Genomic DNA, 23445 nt, shown 5'->3' with positions numbered 1-23445 from the left:
ATCTACGCTCCTCTTTTCTCTCTGTCAGCGTGTCTAACGTCCTCGTTCTCTGGGGAGAGCTCTATCATTTCATCGCATCCGTATCTCTCATTCCCTGCTGCCTATCTTCCCTCCTTTATTCCCCATCATCCTCTTATCTCCTCCTTTTGTTGTTTAAACAGGGATTATTAAATTAATCTTCCTCAGCCTAAACAAGGATAAATATTCAAACTGGCAGACAATGTTAGTTCGTGTGTGTGCGTGCAAGCTGTGACAGCTAAAAGGCTCCCTGTAAAGATTCGACAAAGAGAGTCCAGAAGTTTAATCTAACTCTATTGGATTCCTCATTTAGCAAATGAGAAACACCATGTGGCAGAGAGAGGGAGAGTAGGAGTGATGGAGGGAAGGAGGGTGGCAACAAAAACAAAACGCAGGGAGGGTTGTAGTAGAACAAAGCAATATCAGAACCACATCTTGGAGCTCTGAAAAGCTTCATAAAAGAGAGAGGGATGATAAAAAAAAGGAAAGCTGTTGAAGCAGTTGAAAAATAAATCAAAGGAGATGTGGATAGGGGTTAAAAGCATACATTCTGTGTGTGTCTGCGTGTGTGAACACGGTTGTGGGAATAGTTTAGCACCAGAGAGAAACTGACGCATTGCAACGTTACAATGCTCTCGTCAGTGCAATCGCAGCTGATTGACAGTTAAGCACTGCAGAGGTGACACAGCTGTGTGACAAAGTGTGTGTGTGTGTGTGTGTGTGTGTGTGTGTGTGTGTGTGTGCGTGGTATTCAGACGGAAGCAGAAACCTCCTAAATTAAATCAAAGATGGGAATGATCAAAAAAACAGGGCTGGTTAAAAGGATTGGTGCAGCTTTAGGGCAGGAAGGAGATAAAGATGGATAAATAGAGAGCGAGAGAGGTGGATGAGAGAGAGAGAGAGAGAGAGAGAGAGATGAAAGGCTATTCCATCCACAGATTAGAATGTAATCCCTCTTCAAATGGATTCTCTCAGATTACAGCTTGTTCTCCTATTAAACCTGTCAGTCACTCCACACTCCCTATTGTGTCAGTGAGTCAGGGTGTGTGTGTGTGTGTGTGTGTGTGTGTGTGTGATCTTTCTATGGCTGGAGATCTGTGTTTTAAGCCTTTCAAACAAATATCTGCAGAGACCTGGAGAGCAGAGGGACTGGCTGAGGGGTTAACACACACACACACACACACACACACACACACACACACACACACACACACACACACACGTACACAGGAGGAGGCTGGAGTTAGCTGTGTATTAATAGAGTTGTCATATACGTGTCTGCAGGGTTCAAAGCCAAACAACACATATCACACTGAGACGACATACACAACAGAGAGAGAGGACGAGTGTGAGGGAAGGAAAGAGGGCGAGATTTTAAGAGAGAGAGAGCACAGAGAAGGAAGGAAAGCTGGAAACGAGCGCTTAAAGAAACTGGAGAGCGTTTAGGAGAAAATAACATTTTAAAGAGTATTTTTGAGGGTAAACATAAATAAATAAACAGGAGAAGGTGACCGTTTGCTGATCTGTCTTGAGAATACTGCAAGTGTGTGTGTGTGAGAGAGAGAGAGAGAGAGAGAGAGTGGGGTGAGTGTTTGTGCGTGTCACTGCACTCATTAATGCTGCATGCTGACAGCTAAGTGTCACCGTCTGACTACACTTGCCTTAGAATGCCAATATGAAACCACAAGCCAAGACATGCCCCCCCCCCCTCACACACACACAGACACATATAAAGCCACACCACACCAAGAGTAGAAGATCCAAGCCCCAAGGGGAGACAGGCACAGACAATGGGAAGCAGTGAGAGAAGCGAGAAAGATGCCCGATTTAAAATATTCATCTCTTCCTTCAGCTGCCAAATCCTCCATCTATCTCTGTCATCGGGCCACATAAGTGATGGAGGGCGGAGATGGGGAGACGGTAAAGAAAGAGAGGAAGAAGAAGAAGCGAGAAACATGTAGCAGTAATGGAGAGGCAGCGTGGGAGTTGAGCTCTCGGGAGAGCTCAATGATTATTATTTGATTCATTTTGAGTATTATATCAGTTGCGTTTGTTTTGGGGAGCTGCTTGACAAAAGCCACAATGACATAATGAGGTAACATTTCATCGTCACCATACTGGAATAAAGGCATGTGCGATTGCTTCGTGCTCGCACACTTGGTTTGGTACAGTGAAGAAAAGTAAAACTTAACTATTTGTATCCCCCATTAATTCTGAAAATCAACAACACACGACAGCGGCTCATGGGATTAATTCTTACATGAAAAGAAAAAAATAAGGCGCTCAAGCGTTTACAAAGAGTCTGTACTCTAAAAGAAGAACTACAAATCGTAGCAATGGCAGTATGTGTGCCCATGAAGGAACATTATTAGAGGGCTCAAGCGCTCTGTGTTCTCTGTAACTCAGTGTTTGCATATCAGCAGAGAGAAACTCTTGTGGCATTTCTAAGCACTTTGGCCCGGTCTGTTTCTGCAGCGAGAAGTCTGCTTGAAATGTGACGGAGAGGAACGCTGGCACCTCGGTGATCGACGCTCAAGTGGTGCTGTGGGGAAATTGAGTTAGCATGTGTGTAGCAGACAGAATGTTTCCCAAAGAAGTGGGAAAAAAAAGTGAAGCCCGCGAGTTAGACCAGGCAGTCAAATTTGAGTCTGCCACCACAGTAACACGGAATACTCTTCCCACTGCAATATCCGAAGACCCGTCGCTGTTGTTCTCGGTCTTTTTGCTGCCACGCGGCTCTCTAAAAGCTACGCCGACACCAGTAGGCCTACTGCTGCTGCTGTTCTTACAGAATCCGTCTGTAGTGGCTGTAACGTTCCCAAACGAGTATTTTCTCATTTAATTAAGAACTTAAGTGCAAAAAGAGCATAAACTGTTTCAGGTGGAATCGGGGTGAAATGAGGGTGAGGCCAAATCCCAATGTCCCCCCTAAACCCTGAACCCTCAAGAACTTAATTGACACCTGGTAAGTGGGTGAGTGTGAGAGACTGTGAGGGCTTGAGATGGTGTAAATAGGAACGGGACAGCACTTTGCTGCAACATATCACGTTATCATGAAAACGACAAAAAATATGATGTATAATTGTGTGTATTTATGTTATACTTTGTACTCCCTGATTTGAATGTCTTCCTGGCTCTTTCCTCACAAGATGAGAGGTAACTTCATATAATCTATTTACTCGTTTTTGTCAAAACGGCTTCAATGATAAAATCAAATATTTGATGAATAAATAAATAAATATCTTCTGATTTCATGTTTATTTTTTGTTCCATCTTTAACCCTTAATGTTTCTGAGTAAATTTATTATGACAGGCTGAACACACGTGAGCCGTCCTCTTTGTTTTTTTCGTCTCCATGCGTCCACTGGTTACCCCGTGTTTAACGTCACATTGCAATGATTTGTGGGTAATTCCCTTAGGCTAAGTCAGCATACTATGCTGACTTACGGAAAGGGTTCATAAAGGGCTCAAAATGTCTGCGAGACAGCCCTGAAACACTTGACGATGTGACAGTGGGACAGCCCTAAACCCTCACGGACTTCGCGGTAGCGCGCCTCAAAGTCCGTGAGTCCGTAAGGGGGGACATTGGGATTTGGCCTGACTGTATTTTCAAATCCCAAAACTGTTCATACACAAGCACGGAAATGGAAACCTGCGGCGTGTGCAGAACGCAGCATTTTCATTGCCGAGTACTTTGCGAAGGAAGGAGAAAGCTCTTTAAAAAGCTCTTTAGAAAAGACGCCTTTCTCTTCGGCATGACAACTAACCACTCTGAAAGGAGTCGCAGGCGTCATAGGAACAGCCTCCACACCATTACATTGATCGAATGACACACAGACAGACGGCATGTTGAATTCATACATGTGGTGCAATATGTTTTTGTATTTGATTCGGTACTAATGAGACGGACAGAACATGATAAGGGTATATGTCAGCACTGAAATCAAGTTTATTATTATCTTAATTGTGGTGAGAACCGGGACATTTTAGTGTTTTACGATATTTGTTGGGACTCGAGGCACCTAGCTTAAAAATGGGACAACTCTGGACAAACCGTGACGTTTTGTTCGCATCAGATTTTCTGAGGAATTGGTTTATATATGATTCCATTGAAAGACATCATATCATCACACTGCATTATTGCCCAGCCCGAGGCTGACCTTGAGGTTAGAAGTGTGCCGCTGTAGATTTTTCTTACTGGCAACGAGGCAGAAACTGTGAAACTACGCTGGTGGAACATCTTTTACAGCTTGTGCCCACCACCACTGCCAATACGACATGCAGCAAAGCATTTAGCTGAGCAGCCCTCAGCTCTGACCTTCTGGGGGGGGAGTGAAGGGTCACAGCAATATTTATTTCTCTCTTTAGATAGAGAGGGAGAGAGAGAGAAAGAGAAGGGGAAGATAATGTAAATGTTAATGGCTTCTTTACCTGTCGACCCGCGGTTCTTCTTGCCAACTGTCCATCAGCCGGAGAGAATGGGATGATGAGAAGTGGGACAAAAGGGGAGACGGGGAAAGAGGAAAACAGGAGATATGTAATTTAGATTTCAAGTGGTTCCTCGGGGTGCAGCAAAATGACACATTTAGCAAATACACATTTTTTTAAAAGCACAAGAAAATACAGGCTTCCACAAATCGACAACTCTGAGGCGTCCCAGAGTTGAGAAGGCGCACAGGAAAAGGAGTCTTCTGAGGAGGAGAAAACAACAAATACAGACAGAGAGCAAGATATGGATGAGAGGGAGGAAGAGACAGAGAGAAAGAGGGAACGGCATGTTATCATGGAGTCCAGAGGAAGACGAGCTGTTTGCAGCCCATCCATCAACTGCCAGCCACCGAATTTTGTCTCGCTCATTCACTCTTTTCTTCTCCCCCTTTATCTTCCCCCTCTGCCTTTCTCCCTGTATCTGTCAGAAGTCTGGAGGTGGCAAGACTGTAGGCTGCGAGAAAATGACGGCATTGACATTCTACTCGCAGAGAAATCTACAGTCACCATTCATCTATCAATACACTACCCCTCCACACTGTTATTCAGCCGCTCAGACGCTCACTCAACTCTTGGCTGTGTGTTTGTGCGTATGTGTGTTTAGATTCCGAGAGTGTGTGCGTGTGTGTGTGGCGAAAAATGTGTGTCGAGGGCCTAATTTAGATTCTGACGTATACCATCAGCATCAGCACCAAGTTCTTTCAGCCGATTCAATAGACACACACACACACACACACACACACACACACAGGGTATGGGGCAAGTGATGAAGAGTGAGCAAGCAAGCTGACGCGGAAGAAAAACAAAAGCAGCAATCAAACGTACTGAAAGAAAGCGGAGGGAGGGGGGATTAGAAGTTTATTTCTGCTCAAAATAAAGATTAATCTGTTGTGAACAAGGGTTGTTATGGAAACTCAGGACTTCTTGGTATCAACTGAAACCCCCAGATCATATCTGTTTAAAATCAAAATCCTGCCACTTTAAGACTTCATTTCGACAACGCTCTCTTTTTACCGAAATGATGATTAAACACGTAGCGCCGCTTGTTCCGAATACTGGAGGTCCTGGTTCAAAACTATGAAGTGTATAAAGCTAAATCGTCGATATGATGTGAGTGAAAGTTTAACCGGGAGAATGTGACTCCTGAAATTGATGTGAGGCGATCCACTAGAGAGAGTGGACTCGCTTGGATCAGGGCCAGAAACACTTGGCTCAGATGACGCTGGTGCACAGGTAAGCTCAATACCGTTCTCTACAGATCAAGGCACGCTGCCCGGACCCATTGTAAACACAGCCGTTTAACTAGAGCACAGTGTGTGCTGTTAAGTAGCAGCGTTGGGAAGACTATTATTTTGGAGAGTCTAAAAAGAGGGTCAGCGCGCACACACACACACACACAATTGCCCACTGACACACAAACAGAAAGGCTTTGGTCTGGGGGGCATGCCATCCTGCGTGTGTATTCAAATGATGTGTCACACCGAGTCATCTTCAGTTTCAAACGGGAACAGAGAAACAATGGGGACGTCAGGGGACAACAGAGCGAGCGTGAGCTAGAGCGGTTGTGTGTGCTCACAACACAACAAAGCGCCTGACGCTCGCAGAGCTGAGTCCGCTCGACACATTCTCCGGTAACTTTCACTTCCCTCATTGTTGCGAAAAAACGCCTTGTATCATTTGTTGTCTTAATCAATGTGTTTATTGATGTGCGCTTCACTGCAGAGAGAACGGCGGTAGTGCAGGCCGATGATGCTTTTCTGATCCAACGCTCAGCCCTCTGTTCATGTGAAATATGAGTGGTGCTTTTCATAGACATCAATAAAAAGAAGGAAAAGGATGCGATCGAGAACAGTAAGATACAAGCACACAGTTAAAAACACCGTATAAAAGAAATGTTCAAATAAATCATCCAAAAGGTATAACAAGTACAACTTAAAATCAGGTGGTTGTCTTCAGCAGAAACAGTGTGAGCAGATCAAACTGGGAGACTGCCAGTACAGCAAACGCTCCATCACCTGGACTCTGGAACAGCTAGCAGGCCTGACCCCGCAGAGCTAAGAGGCCTTTTTGGACAGTAAGGAGTTCACTTATGTACTCTGGTGCCGGGCCTTGTAAAGCCTTGTAGGCCATGAGTGAGATTGCAAAGTGGATTATTATAGTGGATATTTGGGATAAGGAGACAGAGCAGTGGCTGGACTTGATCACGGAGTCGCTCGGTGCCGATGATAACCACCTCTGTTTTGTCAGCGTCCGACTCCAAAAAGTGTTGTGACATCTGGTCTCTTGCATCAGCTGTGCAGCTCTGTAGTGTGTCCAGCTTGCTGCATTTAATGGAGGTACATGACTATAACTGGATACGAAACATGGCCACTTCTCAGTGTCATGGTTGATCGAAGGTGATGTGTTTTAAAATACAGTCTGAGGTGATGTGAAAGTATTAGCGTGTGCCTAAGTGTGTCTCGGGCCTTGAGTATGATTTGTATTCATGGCTTCACCCATTGGGCACTCAGCAGCCTGAAGGGCCGAGAGACAAGCAGGTCACCGTGTCCTCTGTCTGCTGTGTGTTTGTGTGCGTACAGCAGGGAATAAGTACAGTATCTGTGTGTTGTGTGTGCTGTACTTTCCACGTGTGTAAAGGCTGCTGTTGCTATGTGTGTCATGTCTCGCTGTGTTACCATCCCAGCTGACCTGTGCAGGGGACTCACCTATTTGCTGCAGCACCCCCATACCCTCCATGACTCACCCCTCCTCTCGACACACAACCAGCCCCGCCGGGTGTTCCTTGCTTCCTTTCCCATCTACATACAACCAGACACCGCTTTGCCTTCGGTGACAATCTAGTCTCCTGTTTAGCCTCGCTTCGTTCTCCCCATCCGCTGTCACACTTCCCCGAGCCAAAGGATACTTTCTTTTTTTTAGCAACACATTTGGGTCTTTTCTTTCTCTCGGCTGTTTTAAGCCCAGAGTTCAACCCCCACCAAAACCCCCTTACCATTCCAATTTACCCTGTCAATCTCACTCTCCCTTCACTCTGTTCCTTTATCTTGCTCTAAAACACACACTGACACGCAGCTATTTGAAATTCATATCAATGGCCGTACAAATGCAACACTCCAATTTCCAATCCTGACACATTCACAGAGACAAAACACAAGGACGCGTGGACCCCGTCTACACACACACACAGTAGTGTTTGGTAAAATAATAAGCTGGCTGGAGAGTTGACCTCAGACCTCGGAGAAACTCCCGACAGTCCCAGATGGTAAAATTTTCCGTATTTTTCCTCTCGTTTCCCCCAGTAGTCCCACTTTGTAAAACGGACCAGAATTTAGGAGGGTTATCATTTATACACAGCATATAAACAGCAGCGAGCAGGGTTACTTGTTACATCGCAGCGTTTCCACAACCCTACGCTCTGCTCATCCATCCCATCCACTGCTCAGATTCTCCTTCTCTCCATAAATGTGGACTCTGGGAAGGTTACATCCTCCTGCTCTCTGCCTGTCTGTAGCAAAATACCAGCACCAGCTGACCTTTCCAATTTACCATGTCAGTCATGCCCACACACACACACACACACAGCCCAGTCTCCCATACACATGCAGGTAAAAGTTGGTGTCAATCATCCTTGTTTAGAATCCCAAATGTCACCAGGTTTTGACATTCTCTTTGCTCACTGTCAGAAAGAAAAAAAAAGTTAGCTTATCCCCGCCTTTCTTCCTCCTCTTCCCTTTTCTCTACATAATTTGTACTCTCTTCTCTTCTCATCGCCTCTCTCCAGACTTCAGGTTTGTTTGTGCCCAAACAGATGCCTGCACTCGAGATAAAAACCCCAGCGATCCCTTGTTAAACATTACCTCTTATCACCTGAAGAATCAAACAAAGAGCACACGAATGAGACGGTGAATAAAACAGAGCCATTGAAATTGATTAAAAAAAAGAAAAACCTTAAAAAGAAACAACAGAAGTACATGGGAAATGTAAAATCAAAACATAACATGAGTGCCATGTGTCATTACATGGCACTCTCAGTGGGAAATAAATGTAAATGTTGAATTCATAGTGTGAGCCTAATGATGGCACGGAAAGAAGAGAAATCATTTCCAATTCAACAGAAGAGTGCCGCTTCCGCAAGTTTGTGCCTCTGATAAGAGACAGAGAGAAAAACATAGGAAGCCTCTGATCTTGCAGAAATATTAAAAGGCGAGAGAGAGAGAGAGAGAGAGAGAGAGAGAGAGAGAGAGAGAGAGAGAGAGAGAGAGAGAGAGCGAGAGGGGACGTGAGGGATGAAAGACACGGGGAAGACATGAGGAAGCTGAAGCAAGAAGGTGGGGCTTTAAAAGGCAGTGATGTGGTGCTGCTGTGTGTCCTACCACCTCCGGCTGAAATACCAGATGGAGAAGGGACCGGGACAGACAAGAAAGAGGAGATGCATCATTACTAAATCAGGTTGTTTCCTCGTTTCCTTGTCTTTATCCAGTATGCTGCAGGGTGCTGCCTCATCTCACTCGCCTCCTTCACTCTCAGCAACGGATCACAGAACTCACGGTGCGGATAGTATCGCGGTTTCGAGTCACGGATCGGATAAGCAGGGAAAATATCACTTTTAGAAATCTTTTTTTCTTTGTTGGCTTGATTGGCAATCATCGATAAGCCATATTATCGGCTGATGCAGACCGTGTTTGTTATTAATTTGTTATAGCAGCTAGTATACAAGGTTCCAGGCAATTCTTTTCACCACGGTTTCCAAAAAATATAATTTTAACCGCCCTGAAAGTCAGTGTAAAGGTCAAAAATCTCATGTTATCCTTCTAGTTTGCCGTTATAGTCGTCTATAGTGGTTACCTTCCGTATGGATCACGGACCAACTACGGTCCGTTACGCCACTGCTCTCTACTCCTTATCTCTTTTCCAAAAAGACTTGACGGGGTCTAAGAGACCCTCGGCTTAAGTAAATAAGCCTCATATATAAGAGGATGCGGAATTTGAAGTGCCTCCTTTAGAAACAAGTGTTTTTCCAGTTAAGCATTCGCTGCTCCCTGCGTGGCTGCTGCTTTTGACACCAGGCCATTCATTTACACACAACATGGCAGCGAAGTCTGCAGGAAGGTGTCAGATGAATGGAGGGCAACATGTCCGGGTTTCTTTGGGCACTTCTTTAAGACATTCGCTTAGAAACTCAAAGTCTTTGGAGTGGAGCAAAAATGTGACTATTATACGAAGAATTTAGAGAATCCCCTTTGGGGAACTCCCTCGAAAAAACCCACATTATTTCATATCAAAGTATTCACACACAAGAATACAATATATTCTTAAAAGCTGCAAGTTAGGATTATTTCTAGAACCAACGTTTACAAACCAACTAATCAGAAACCAAAGCCAGCATAATGCTACTGCTAATATCTACATTCTATCTCAGACTCACTTTCCAAAACTGGCATTTGATTTCACCATCAGTATCACAACCAACCAATGACAACGCTTGTCTGACGTGCCTAAAACTGATATGGAACAGTCGGTGAACAGTCTTTGAAGCCAGAAAGAGCCGAGGCAAGCACATATTGAACCTGTGAGACTGAAACTCTTTGCTAATTTATACTGCAGTTTAAAGGAAAAAGGGAAAGAAACAAAGTGAAAACATTACATTCAGAAGAGGTGTCCAACTCGGTCCTAACAGTCACCGTGGCCAAACCATTTTTAGAATCTCATCAACAAAAGTAATGTGGCGCGAGCGATTACTCGTCAGATAATTGTGCAAAGTGTCCATCAAAACTCCCCTGTCCTCCAGGTGACTCCATCAGATTGCTTTTTTTTTTTTTTATGTCACACCAATTGTTCAAAACCCCAAAATTAGCAATTTAAAATGATATCATGCAGAAAAATCCTGACATTAGACATTAGAGAGGCCGATATTCCGACACCAATTAAATGCCCTAATACAGGAAATAGAAACAGATCAGCCAAACATCTGATAATTATCTAAACGTCCTGCAGTATCTCACTCGCAAATTGTTTCTGTTTACCTGAATGCTCATCTCGTTTACTTCTTATGAGAGGATATTCAGTCACGCTGCATGTTCGCCTGCTGCTGGAACAAACAACAGCTCACGTCCACGCTGACTGACTCAGTGTCTGTATGTATAAGTGTTTGCGTGCCCGTGTCTTTATGCCCATGAATATATGTAAAGCGATCGCTCATGTGGGCAAGACCGGTTTGGGTCTCTGTCAGAATAATGGCTCAGCTGATTAAGTGGCTCAGAGATCGATTGGTCGGGCCTGGCTGTTAACAGATTCATTAGAACAGTGATAGATCAGTGAGATCTGGCTGCAGCTGTTCCGCCTGACTCCGGACAGCACGGCCTGGTAATGGACATCATCCGTCTGTCTGTCGATCACAATGTGTCCCCATGCACACACACACACACACACACACACACTGCTGTATGTGCGTCGTATACGCGGAGGCTACACACATCTCTTTTCTTCAATCACCTCAAACAACCAGGCGGGGGAGAAGGGAGTGGCGGGGAGGTAAGTAGGGATGAGGAAGAAGGCGGAGAAGGGCGGAAACTATTTTGGGATTAAAGGCCCTGTTGATCTATTCCTGTTTTCAGCATCCTCTCTCAATCTTCAACTTTTACACTCTGCCTCTCTTTCTCTCTTCCCATCTATCTCTATCGTCCTCAAAGCTTTCCCAGCTCTGCACTTGCTCACGGCTCATCTCGTTTTGTTTGACTTCCTGGTACCCGATCCCTCATCTCGCTTTTTTTTGTGTTATCTCTTCTTCTTCCACTAATTCTTTGCGAGTACTTTGTTCTGCCCTGAAACTCAGATAAAACCACTGCCTAACGTTCAGACTGATAGCACAGGGGACGAGAGGACAAACACACACAGTCATACAGAAGTGTGTGTGTGTGTGTGAGTGTGTGTGAGAGTTTGTAAATGGGTGTGAAACGTGGCTTCATTTTAGCGAGGCTTTAACAAATGATGACAGTCCAGTGAAAACTAAAGCACCACCCACGCAGTCTTTCAGACCGTGGTGTCAGTGCAACAACTAATGAACAAATGGGATGTCTGTTTGCTTGTGTTAGACTGGGAACTTAATTTGTTCGTAGATGTGAATGTGTGCGTTTATTGGTGCGAGAATGAGACACATTACTGGCTCTATATGAACCTCAATATGCACAACTTGTTTACAGCATGTTTGATTAAAAGTCCAGCTTCATTCTATACCTTGACGGTGATACGGTCAAATGTCTGTTTTGTCAACCTCAATCACTATACTGCATGTTTCTGTGTGTATAGTCTTCTGTATCGAGACTTATATAGATTTATATAGATGGTAAAGACCATCATCGTCATCATAATGCATTTAAAATGAGTACTTTACTTAGCTTTGCCACACACACATATAGAGCTGGGCCATAAATGAATGCTATATCAATGTTGACTTGTGATATAAGATTCAATATCATCTGGAACCTGGTGTTTACAATATCAAGGTATATCTTAAGTGTCTTTTCTAGGTCTTAAATGATGCTTTGCAGTTAATTGAGTGACCTTGTTAGTGTGTTATACCACACACATGTAGCCTAAACGTATTTATGTTGTAAATCTGATGGTTTTCTTGTTCATTAGCTTTGCTTCTGCTGAAATAGCTGATCAGACTCCCATTAGCTATAGATGAGTATGCTTGTCTGTGTTTCTTCCCCTGGTGTGTCACACTTGGTGGAAAACAGGGTTCGTAAAAAGTGAAACCGTCACAGTGTTACTGTTACTTCTTTTTAATATCTGTTAATTACTCTCAAACCGGAGTTGGTGATGGTGATTAAAGGACAGTGGAAAGACTAACTAAGACTGAGTTTTATTTTGTGGGAGTGTCATATATTTGAGTTTTGCTCATTAACTAGCTTTACAGTTTGCCTCTCATTCTCACACACTGATGGAGGAATAAACGAGTTTGAGGTTCAGTGTCTTGCTCAAGGACACTGAAACATGCGGAGAGGAGTCAGCCCTGCGATTAGTGGACAACGTGCTCTGCCTCCTGGGGCACAAGCACAACTAAACACTTTCTGCACTGAATTTCCATAAAATGTAAATGTAAAAACATATTGCTAAGTGAAGCAACCGATGACACCATCACCTCACTCTCTTTGCCTCCTCCCTCCGGCCTCTGAACATAATCCTCCTTCCTCAGCACCGCATCATCTCCCCTCCTATTTTCCTTTATCTCCCTTCTGTTCCACCAATCCAATCTCTCCCCATCATTCACCAGCTCTGCCCCCAGCTCTGCCCCCCCCACCTAAATCTCTTCTCTTCTCCTAAATCTCTTCTCTTCTCTTTCACTTCTGTTGCTTCAAATTAACATCTGCTGACTGGCCTGCTGCTCCAATAACCTGTTACGCCCAGCAGGAAGCTCTGACACACAGAGACAATCAGTGTGTTCGCATGCACAATAATATTTCATTTATATTCGGGATACTCTGAAAACTGTTTATGAAAAGCCTGACTATAGCCAGTGTGTGCTGATTCAAGCTGGCATATGAACAGCGTATCCCGTCGGGTCGCTCGGTTTGGAGTCGTGAAGCCTCACGTACTCTCACACAGCGATGAGCATCAGAATGAAGCACCAGTACTGAACACAGTGGGGGAACTAAAACGTCTGTCTCCATGTACGCAGCGTCCAACATGAGGCTTTAGCTGCAATGAAACTCCTATTCCCAATACTACTGTACACACACACACACACACACAGACTTGGGTTGCAGGGTGCACAGCGATGTGGCCATAAGGAGCAGCGGTGTGACTGACAGGATCATTAAAATCGCGAGCCCCATGCTACTTATCTGCGCACTTGACACCTCATTCTGCATCTCGTGTGTGCTCGTGCATTTCATCTCTGTGAGGGAGCTGAGGTGGTATCCCTACTAAGTGTTTGCCTGGAGAAGTGCAGATGTAGATGGTGCGTCAACTATGTTGTTTGCCTCGCTCTAGCCAAACCTCTGCTTGTTGTTGAACTTCTCAACTGAACAAACATATCAACGCACTTGATGCACGTTTGAGCCGGAGCCCACCATCGCAACGATGACCACCGTAAAATCAGTGACCCACGAGAAAAGTACTACTGGGCCTGTTTGGCTCCCTTTTAGACAATGCTGGTTCACACTATGCTCACACACAGAATCGACTGGAGATTCATGCATCACAATGCCATGACAACAATCTCCCGATGTTGGAAGAAACCCGCGTGACATTAAAACGTTTAGAGCTTCTCCCTGCTCCTGTTCTCTGGCCTCTCGAGCTCCTCAACCTCTGCTCCTTCATTGATTCTTAGAAACTTGTCCCATCCAGTCTGTGACTGTTGGCCTCCTTCCTCTCCCACCGGACACCTTTCTCACTACCTGCCTTTCTGGTGCCTTCTGTTGGTCTGTTGAGTATATTATTCGGATTTGAGCGGTTTAAGCGGCCGCGCGACTGCTCCGTCAAAGCCTTCTACACGGGCATCCGTCTTAATCTCTTCCATCATGCTGTAAAACACGCATGCAATTAAATCCATAACTAGGTGTAACAAGTAGAGCACACACACACACACATATAGCCACACACAGATTGCTTGTCATGCTGAAAACAGACAGTCCATCCTTCCATCACTCCGTCTCTCTGTCCGTACGACGAGGTTTTAATTATAAAACCACAGAGGAGCCTCATCACACTGAGAGAGAAAGAGAGAAGGGACTGAGACAGAGAGAGGAGACGGAGAGTCTGATCCCTTTGCAACTGACATATTGAATATAATAATTACCAGTAAAAACCAGTAGTAGCAGGAATTAATCAAAGAACTGATTCATTATCCAATCCTCTGCATTAAAAGCACTGAGTATTAGTGCCTATTTGTATGATCGTATGTGTGTGTGTGTGTGTGTTCCACGTCCGTAGACTTTAAACGACCAGACTTCCGATACAAAAAAAGATCGTTGCAGTGCTCACACAAGGTTAGATCTTTCAAATTAACCTTGCAGGTTACAGAAGTGTGTCAGACTCCAGCATACTGGTACTCATTCTCCAAGGTTTACATGCAATTAAATGCATGAGTGATTTTGTTAAGTGACCTTCAGGATGGTTATCTACATAACTAGCCTTTGGACAGCTTGCACACAAGCCTTCCTACGGATTCTCTTCAAATAGGTTGACTTGGGCTGGACCGTAGATTTGTCACGGCATATAAATAATTATGGAACCACCTTTCACCATTCCTCGGGATGGAAATCATGTAGCCGAGTCTTAACTGCAGGTTATATCCTGCAATCTTACTCCCCAGTATTTAACACCAGAGTAGAAACACCGATATTCAGCTTTTTATCAATTTTACTCCAGCTACGACTGAAAGAAACGTCCTCATTGAACCACAACAGTAAAAGTGAAGCTTTTTCTAGCCGTGTGATATTCGAGAGGTATCACAGATGGTCACAGAATGAAGGCTGCAGTGCAAAAATTTGGAGTTATTTGGCAAGAAAGCCTGAACACACTGAAGCCCATGTGGTGTTTTCTTTTATCTCAAAACTCTATTTTCAAATGAACTTGTTCAAACCGGTGTCTGCAGAAACTGCTGTACCTGGCTGCCTTAAGACGACCGCATGCACAACATGCAGGACCAAAATAAGTGTCAGTGTTTGCTTGTTGCTGCCTCTGAAGTGTAGACATGACAGCTGAGGTACTGAGCGGAGTGAATATTGTTTATTAAGAGTTGTAAAGTGTGAATGTATATAATTACTGAACATGTGCAAACTAGTACTACACACCTGTGGACAAACACTCACGTGCACACTTGTTTTTTTCCTGATAATGCTACATTGTGAACAACAAATCTAGGTAAAGAGCTAGCTTAGCTAGTTAAGCTTAGCGGTTAGCAGCCGGTGGGCAGCACAGCACTGCCTGGCTAAATAACGGAGCTAACAGCTAACGTTAAGGAGGTTGAACTAAGTTACGTTGTGATGCGCTCAAGCTCTATTCAGTAAAAAAGTAGCTTTGGTCGAAGGTAAATTGTAACTCTATTACGATGTGTTGAAATAAAATCTTGTAAAATGTAGTTTTTGGTGAGAAACTTGAATTATAACTGTAAAATAAAATATTTTTGATAGATATCAGAGGGAATTATTGTTTAACTTTCTGTTCAACCCTCTAAGCAGCTTATAATATATAATTACAACTAATACCAAGCCTTTTTTGTTAATCAAAGCAAGTATGAAAAAAAGTACAATCATTCATTTCCTAACTTTTGAATTGTGTTTTTTATGCAAATAACCACAATAGATAATAATAATAAAGTAAAAAGCTAACATTTAGAATTTTTGACAGTTTACACCAACATCACTAAAGTTATGGCATCCGATTCAGTATCGGGGAAGGACAAAATGATATCAGAACATCTTTGTTTATCCGTTTGAGGATCCGTCAAACAATACTGTCAAATCTTTAGTCTATAAATTGTCTCAAAAAAAATGATTCAAGCGTCAGTAGTAAAAGAGAAAAGAGCAGCAAATCCTCCACATTTGAGAAACTAGAACTAGGAAATCTTTTCAATTAGTAATAATTATCAAAATACTTGCAGGTTAATTTTCTGCTGATCTCCAGTGTGCGATAGTCATTTAGCTTCAAGGTTGTGTCTTTCCTCATCAAGGGCCAATAGACTCATCACCAACAGGTGCACCAAGTGGATTTTGTACTTTTTGGACCTCACATCTCTTCTTGTTTTGTGTTTTGTTGAGTGCGATGCTCTTTTCCTTTACCTTCAGGACTAAACGTGGCAAAACTGTCCTTACTGTAATTAAAACCATCATTCAGGAAATCAAACTAACAGCTAAATAATCGGAACTGAGAGCCGCTGCTGTTGCCAATTATAGTGTAGCCAAAAATAAATTCTACGCAGGAAGTTCCCTGTCAGCTAATGAGAGACGAGTCAAACAGACAACATTTTTATCTCCCTGCTAAATAAAGAAAATTGGCAGCTGCTTCCAAACAAAACCAAGGAGAAAGGGAAAAGATTTTGAGTCACTGTTCAGTGTGTACACCTGCGCTTGCATCAGGGGGCGGTGAGTTGCTACACCGCATCCAATTTGGCATTCGTTTTGTTTTGGGGGGTCACCAGCCAAAACGTCTGAGAGAGAATCTCTACCCCACAAGTCTGTTGCTATACTCTCACTGGTAGGACTGAAAATCTCCCGAGTCTTTTTCTCCCTAACCGACACCAGACGCTGCAGACGACGCGTCTCCACATGAAGCACACCGAGGCAGCTCGCGGCACAGATCATTACGTTGCCATGTTGGTGAGAGATGTTTCTATGGTTTTCCTTGAAGCCCACCAAAGCATGAGGCAGCGAAAAAATGCAAAACACCGTGAGCGCGTGATGAGAGCTGCAGCACTGAAAACAACGTCTGAACACAGGGGTACGGGGGATTGTCTGATCCTGAATCTTTAAACTTTTAAATGAAGCGCTCACAAGTATCGGGGTCTGCGACACGACAACAAACTAACACAAACACACACACACACACATGTGCAAACATGTGCATACACTCAAACCACATGCTTTCCACCCAACAAAAACACAATCACAAACTCACTCGCTCCGGGACACTAAAATACCTCCAATTAGACGCGCCATAGAACTGGCATGGGACCTGGAGCAAAGACACACACACGGATGTTTAGACGCACACACACACATACACATACACACACACGCACACACACACACACACACACACACACACACACACACACACACACATGCACAGAAAGATCCATGGCAGGCTCTCATTTAAGAGTCGGTGATGGGTAAAGGGAACATCTGGGAAGGAGGGGAAGAAACAAATGACAGAGACACACAGGCATGCAAAAAAATAACAACACAAACGTAATCGCCGAGCGCACACACACGCTTACACAAACAGGTTGCAGTGTTTGTCAAATAATTCATAAAAGCTTCTTTTTTTTTTTTAAACAGACAGTAAGCTGTGTGTCATGTGCCATATGCTGCTCAAAATGTTCCAAGCAAAACGTTCTCTTCTATTCTTTCATATCTACTTCCCCAACCAATCCTGTGTGTGTATACACACTGTGTATAGTCTGGGTTAGAGGGAGGCCAGCCGAGTCAGATGGAGAAATGGGAGTGATGTAAAATGGCAGACACCAGGGGAGTCTCAGACAGGAGGCGTAATCAAACTCAGACAGACTCTCTTCCAATCACTAAGCCGAGGTAATCAAACTCAGACTCCCACGCCTTCCCCGACACACACACATACAGTGGTTAAGGTTACGAAAGGTTATGAGGTTACAAAGCGTTCATGCACTTGGAGTCAACCTGTCCCTCAGTTCTCCGTTCAACTTCGTCTTCTGTGTTGCTGCCGCGTCTCCTCGTCTCCGCTTTGTGCTAGCTCTTCTCTATATTTGCACTCCGTTCAGCTCGCGCACTGTTTACGGTACTTGAGAGAATGACTGCCTGCTGAATGTCTCTGTTCTTTTTTCAGCAGAATCAAACTCAAATCATTAATGTGCAGAACTACGAGGCTTCAAAGACAAGTTGGAAATTTCCCTCTTTCTTCCAACTTTCTTGTGTGCGAGACAACTTGGTCCTAGAAACTTTGCAGAAAGTTTCACATTCACTTCTGCCACACACTAATTATGGAGGTACAGTATGTAGAGCATGTTAAAGGGGAACTACGCACATTTTAATCATCGATCAGTGAAAAAAAAGAGGAGGGAAAAGAGTTTTCTTTGGTTCTAGAGGGCGCTATGTCGAGTCTGAGTGATGTCACAGAAGTCAGCTTGGCTTTGGAGACAAAATGTATAAGAGAAAGCTCTGTGCTACAATATCACAAAGCCGTATTGTGGAATTTGAAAGATGTGAGCATTTACAGCAAGCGTCTAACGACAAGATGCAATCAATTGCATTTAGGGACTAAAAGTCAGGGCGCCTTGGCCTCTACTGCATGGATCGATAAAAAAAAAGAAAAGAGAATGTCTTACAAGTTCCCAAACTTCATGTAAAGGAAATGCTAAACCGCTGGAGTGCCCATTTTAAAAGGAAGCACTCGGTAAGCTTCTATGTGAACACGTGACATTCTCAGCTATTTTTGCAGTTCAGCAATCACTAACAAGCGTGACATTACTGTCTTCTCTATAGAAAAGATAAAGGCAGCTGATCAACTATTGAGCCGAGAGCTGAGATAGCATTTAAAGTGCTACAGTAATTATATCGGCATACATGCGTCAGCCACAATCTCCCACCCTCTCTTTCTCCTCGGCTGCCTTCTGTCCCTCTCTCCCGCCTACCCTGCACGCCCTCCTCTTGTATATATGAGATCCATGCATGTGGGATCAGAACTTCTTCATCTTGGGCCGACTGAGGTGTCACGTCGTTTTGTCTGCAACGCGTCTTTTGATGATGTCGAGATATATGCAGTGTGTTTCCGGGCATGTGTACGTTAGCGCGTCGGCGTGCTTTCATGTGCGTGGGAGATCACTCCCTCCAGCGACTCTTCTCTTTGGGGATATTCTGCTGCTCTAATGGTCTGATGTGCAAATCTACAAAGACCGCCAGCGCTGGGAACTGAGGAGCAGCACACAGACATGCCCACACTCTTCTGGGCAAGAGGGAGACTGACTGCTGTTTTGACTGACAGGCTGAGGTGTGAGTGTGTGCGTGTTAAAGAGAGACAGGGAGGGAGAGATGATAGCAGGTATGCGTGGAGCTTAATTAATTGGAGAAGGGATCCTCATCTCCTGTCACTAACAGAAATACCCAGAGGCCGTTAGAATTCTTTCCTTCTAATGCAAAAACACTGAGGACAAGTATGACGTCACTAATTGACCAGATCTGCACCTCTCCCCCCCTCTCCCCCCCCTCTCCGGAGCGGCTGTGTTGAAGTGATTTGTCACGTTGATTAACTTGATATTTGGACGGCACATGTTCTTCGTTGCATATTTAAGATTCATCCTCTATCAATCTGCCATGTTCAGTATGCAGCGTCAACTGGCTGAAAGTGTCCTCTGTGACACCATATGTTGTCGGCGGTGATAAAAAATAAAAATAAAAATAGCTCCAGTAGCTGTTTATTTCAGAGGCGGGCTGTTCTTCCAGTGATTGCAGTGTGTGACCTCTCACCAAGCTGTTGAGCTGCTATCAATTGTGGCTGTTCCAGCTCCACCACGGATGACAGTCGGTGCTTTTTGTTTATTGTTTTTCAGCAGTCCAGGCCACACTTACAGGATAGTGGTCAGCGACATGCAGATAATGGATCTGTCAAGCTGTGCACCTACTTTCCTCGGCTCTTACGCACTTTGTGGATTAGCCAAAAGATTTTCAGCGTCAATCTTCACAGGGCACAAACGTTACAAGCAGGTCTTAGAAAAGTGACCGCATCTTAAGTGTTAATGCCCCGTGCTTGTATGCACAGAGACAAAAGAGCTTTCTCCGCCAGCAGTCTCCAAAAGAACAAGTTGCTGGTCATATTCTCAGTCTACATCCGTGACTCACTTCATTAATTCTTCATTTTCTGTCTCTTTCTCTACCAATCCTCTTTCTCTTGTTCCTCTCTGTAGAGCACAACGCTCAAATCAAAGTAAGAAAGGGGAAGAATAGGAAATAGGTATCTCATTTATTCCGGCGAATTTCTGAAAAGAAAGACAACATTTTTAGAAATAGAAAATTTGACAGACAGCTATGAACTTCCGTCTTCAGATCCTGCTTAATGGAACGGAAAAGTGAAAAGAGGGGAGACGGGAAATGGAAGGAGACAGAGATAGGACAGGAAATGTAAAAGAGAGAGAGAGAGAGAGAGAGAGAGAGAGAGAGAGAGAGAGAGAGAGAGGAAGTGCAGATGAACAAAAAACACAATTTGCATGAGTTTATTCACACGTTTGTTGTGTTGGAGGTCAGTTAACCTGGTTCCACTCAAACTTCCTGCTGTCAAACCTCGGCTGGTCTCTATCCGTCATAGGTTAATAGGCCCAGTCTGCTGCTCAGTGTGCACACTCAATACAGGCATCTTTTCTATCAGGTCATGATTTACTGTTTGCATTGTCATCTTGCAGGGTATCAGTGTGGTTTGCTACGTGGCGGACACATGTAAAATGATCCAACGTTCCAAACAAATCACATCTGTAACATCTCCATTTCCAAAACCAACCAACCGACCAATGGAGGGCTAATGTGGAGGAGGGAAAATAAAGCAAGAAGAAATGTGTTTCCTTGTTTGTTTGTTTTTGTCTTTGCTCCTCGCATCCTTGTGACTCTTTCACTTGTCCGCCAGTTTTTATTTCATCCCTCTTTCCTCTCTTCCGTCTCCAATCTCGATAACAAATAACTCAAGCAAACATGCTGCTTTATAGCAAAGGATATTTACCCAAGAAATGTTTATTGTAGAAAAAACACACGGATAAAAAGAAACACACACACACACACACACACACACGCAGACGTTTATGACCGAAGACTGATCAGTGAAGCCTAACTATAGCCTTACAATTCCTAAAAGACGCCCAGGGGAGTACTCCCCTCTGACAGCTGTAACAAGGTACTGTGCGTATATTTATGCGATTGTGTGTGTGTGTGTGTGTGTGTATTTGTGACAAAGGATGCCAAAGGATACAACCCTGTAAAGAGAATCTAATTAAAACTCTATACAGCCACAAGGGACAGAGTGCTCCCTCTCTCCTCCTCCTCTCATTTAACCGTAGCGAACACTTGGGCTGAAGGACTGTTAGACAGTATAGTCTATCCTCTGGCCTCCAAGGAGAAGCGTTACAGAGAGAAGGACATAAAGTGATTCAGCGATAAAGGCTGTGACAGAGGCAGGGACACAGAAGAGGGAGGCAAAAAAGAAAAAAGTCACAGAACTTATCAGCTCCTGCGAGTGCAGCCGGTTTCTTTCTAAATGAAGAAAGAATGAACGCCATTCACCAACATTCACTCACCCAAAACGATTCATTCGTTCAGGATCTTTCTAATTTAAAAAGGGAGCGAGCATGACTTCACATAAAAACACACATCAACAGGCACTGATGATGAAGAGTCTGTGGTCACCAGCAACTAGCCAGCAGCATCTTGATCAACATCTAAATCTGGGCTGTAATAAACAATAAAACACAACAACTCCTCAAGACCCAAGCCAAGTGTGCATGTCTTGGTTGCCACCTGCTTATTAGAGGGACAGGGGTTAGCCTGGAAGCTAGCGACAACAACGCTCCAGGCTCACTTAAGGTGGGCTGACCTTTAAGGTGGACCGGCAAAAACAAATAGCCCGTAGCCTAAGCTGAAATGTCAAGAAGGTATGGCCGCAATAAAGCTCACCAGGCCGGTGTTTGTTCTCAGTCAAAGTCAGTCGTGGGTTACAAAAACTAGGACATTGACTCGTAACACCACTTAACATCAGTCTACGATCATGACTGGACAGTTTTACTTTGTAAGGCTGCATGAGTATTTAGTCTTCTTTCTCTTTCTGCGTCGTGTCCCAATCATAGGATGTCAATAATATAAGCTTCTCAACAAAAAAAAAAAGCCTGTGAGTTTTTCTAATGTGTCAGATGTGGTTTTTGATCAACATTCACATCCTCTGCTGCTCGTCTCATTTGTATCTACGGGTTGTCAACAGTAATCACGCCGCCACTCAAACCTCCTTCTAAACCAACAAGTGGTGCAGATTTCCACTGAATCTTTGAGTTTCAGTGTGTTTTGTTTTTCTCATCAAACTGGATGAAATGCTAACAAATCCCAAACCTAGTGATGACACAGAGAACCCAATCAAGCTTCCCAAAGGCCTGAAAAAGGTGAAACAAAGTCAAATAATGAGGAAGTAGCGAATTCTCAAAGGCTCTGATAATCTTCTAATCCACAATCAGTCAAATTTGATTATGGAATAAACTAAGCTCCTTAGTGAGATTTAAATCTGCTGCCTGGTTTCACTTACTGATTGAACACCGAGTTCATTCCATTTGGATCTTAAACCCGAACCTTTTGGAACCAGTCGGAATGTCACTTTACCTGAGATGCTCAGGTAGATGGCGGGACTCGTCACATTCTCTCCCGTCATCTCGTTCACCGCCTCGACGTGGTAGCGTCCGGCGTCTGCCGCCGTGGTTGCCAAGACGACCAGCTGATTGTCCAAAGTGATTGCACTGTAGGGCACAAACAAAAAACACACAGATAGAGAGAGAGGGGAATTAGGAAACTCAATAACATCAACCGAAAGCAAAACGTGCCTCCTCCGTTGCTCCGTCTCAGATAACAACAACACTGCTCAAACTAAGACTCTGATAAGAGGAGAGTATTTGGCGCATGGATCATTTAGAATTCATAAGGGGGGAGGGGGGGGGGGCATTGAATACATTCATTAGAAAGGAAAGAGGATTCAGAGAGCTTAAACAAATCTCTCCTCCTGTCTCAGATTGATATGTGGCTCATTTTGTGTCTCTTTCCGTTCTCGTTGTTTGTGTATTGTCTTCTGTTCTTCCCTTCTTTACACTGATCCATCCTCATTTCCCCACGTACCCGCAGCAATCAATACAGCACAAACATGCAATGTACACACACACACACACACACACAACCACAAACACACAAGGTGCAACACTGCTCTCGCACGGAGGTAAGAAACAATCACTTGCAAACATACTGCGTGTTGCTGTGTTGCTTTTTCAGGGGAGCATTATAGCAAGAGTTGATTTCGGGGGGAGGCGGTGTGGGTGAGGATAGTGGGAGGGAGTCGAGGAAGGTAAAAAATATATTCGTTGAGCTCAGATTTTCATGCGTTTGAACTTGCGTGCCTGGGAACGGATGCCGCCAGGCAGGAAGCGCGGGTTGATGTTTTTAGTGATGCTACTTGTGTTTCCAGCATGTCAGTGAATGTAAATCTCCCAATATTCTAACCTGAGAGCTGACA

The 23445-nt window shown here is 44.1% G+C and overlaps 1 protein-coding gene across 1 annotated transcript in view; it reads right to left on the bottom strand.

Moving 5' to 3' along the window:
- The window catches only part of LOC142950103 (protein sidekick-1-like), a 138640-nt gene that overhangs the window by 79055 nt on the left and 36140 nt on the right, over positions 1-23445 (bottom strand). Inside the window, exons 7-8 of the mRNA XM_076092002.1 lie at positions 22548-22681; positions 4450-4476 (exon numbers count right to left, since the gene is read on the bottom strand). Coding sequence (XP_075948117.1) covers positions 4450-4476; positions 22548-22681 — 161 coding nt within the window. The remainder of the gene's footprint in view (positions 1-4449; positions 4477-22547; positions 22682-23445) is intronic.

Source organism: Anarhichas minor, unplaced genomic scaffold, assembly GCF_050575085.1.
Source record: "Anarhichas minor isolate MPS153535 unplaced genomic scaffold, ASM5057508v1 ptg000014l, whole genome shotgun sequence".
Lineage (NCBI taxonomy): Eukaryota > Metazoa > Chordata > Actinopteri > Perciformes > Anarhichadidae > Anarhichas > Anarhichas minor.
The sequence above is the reverse complement of the archived record's forward strand: the minus strand, read 5'-3'. Positions and strand labels throughout refer to the sequence as shown.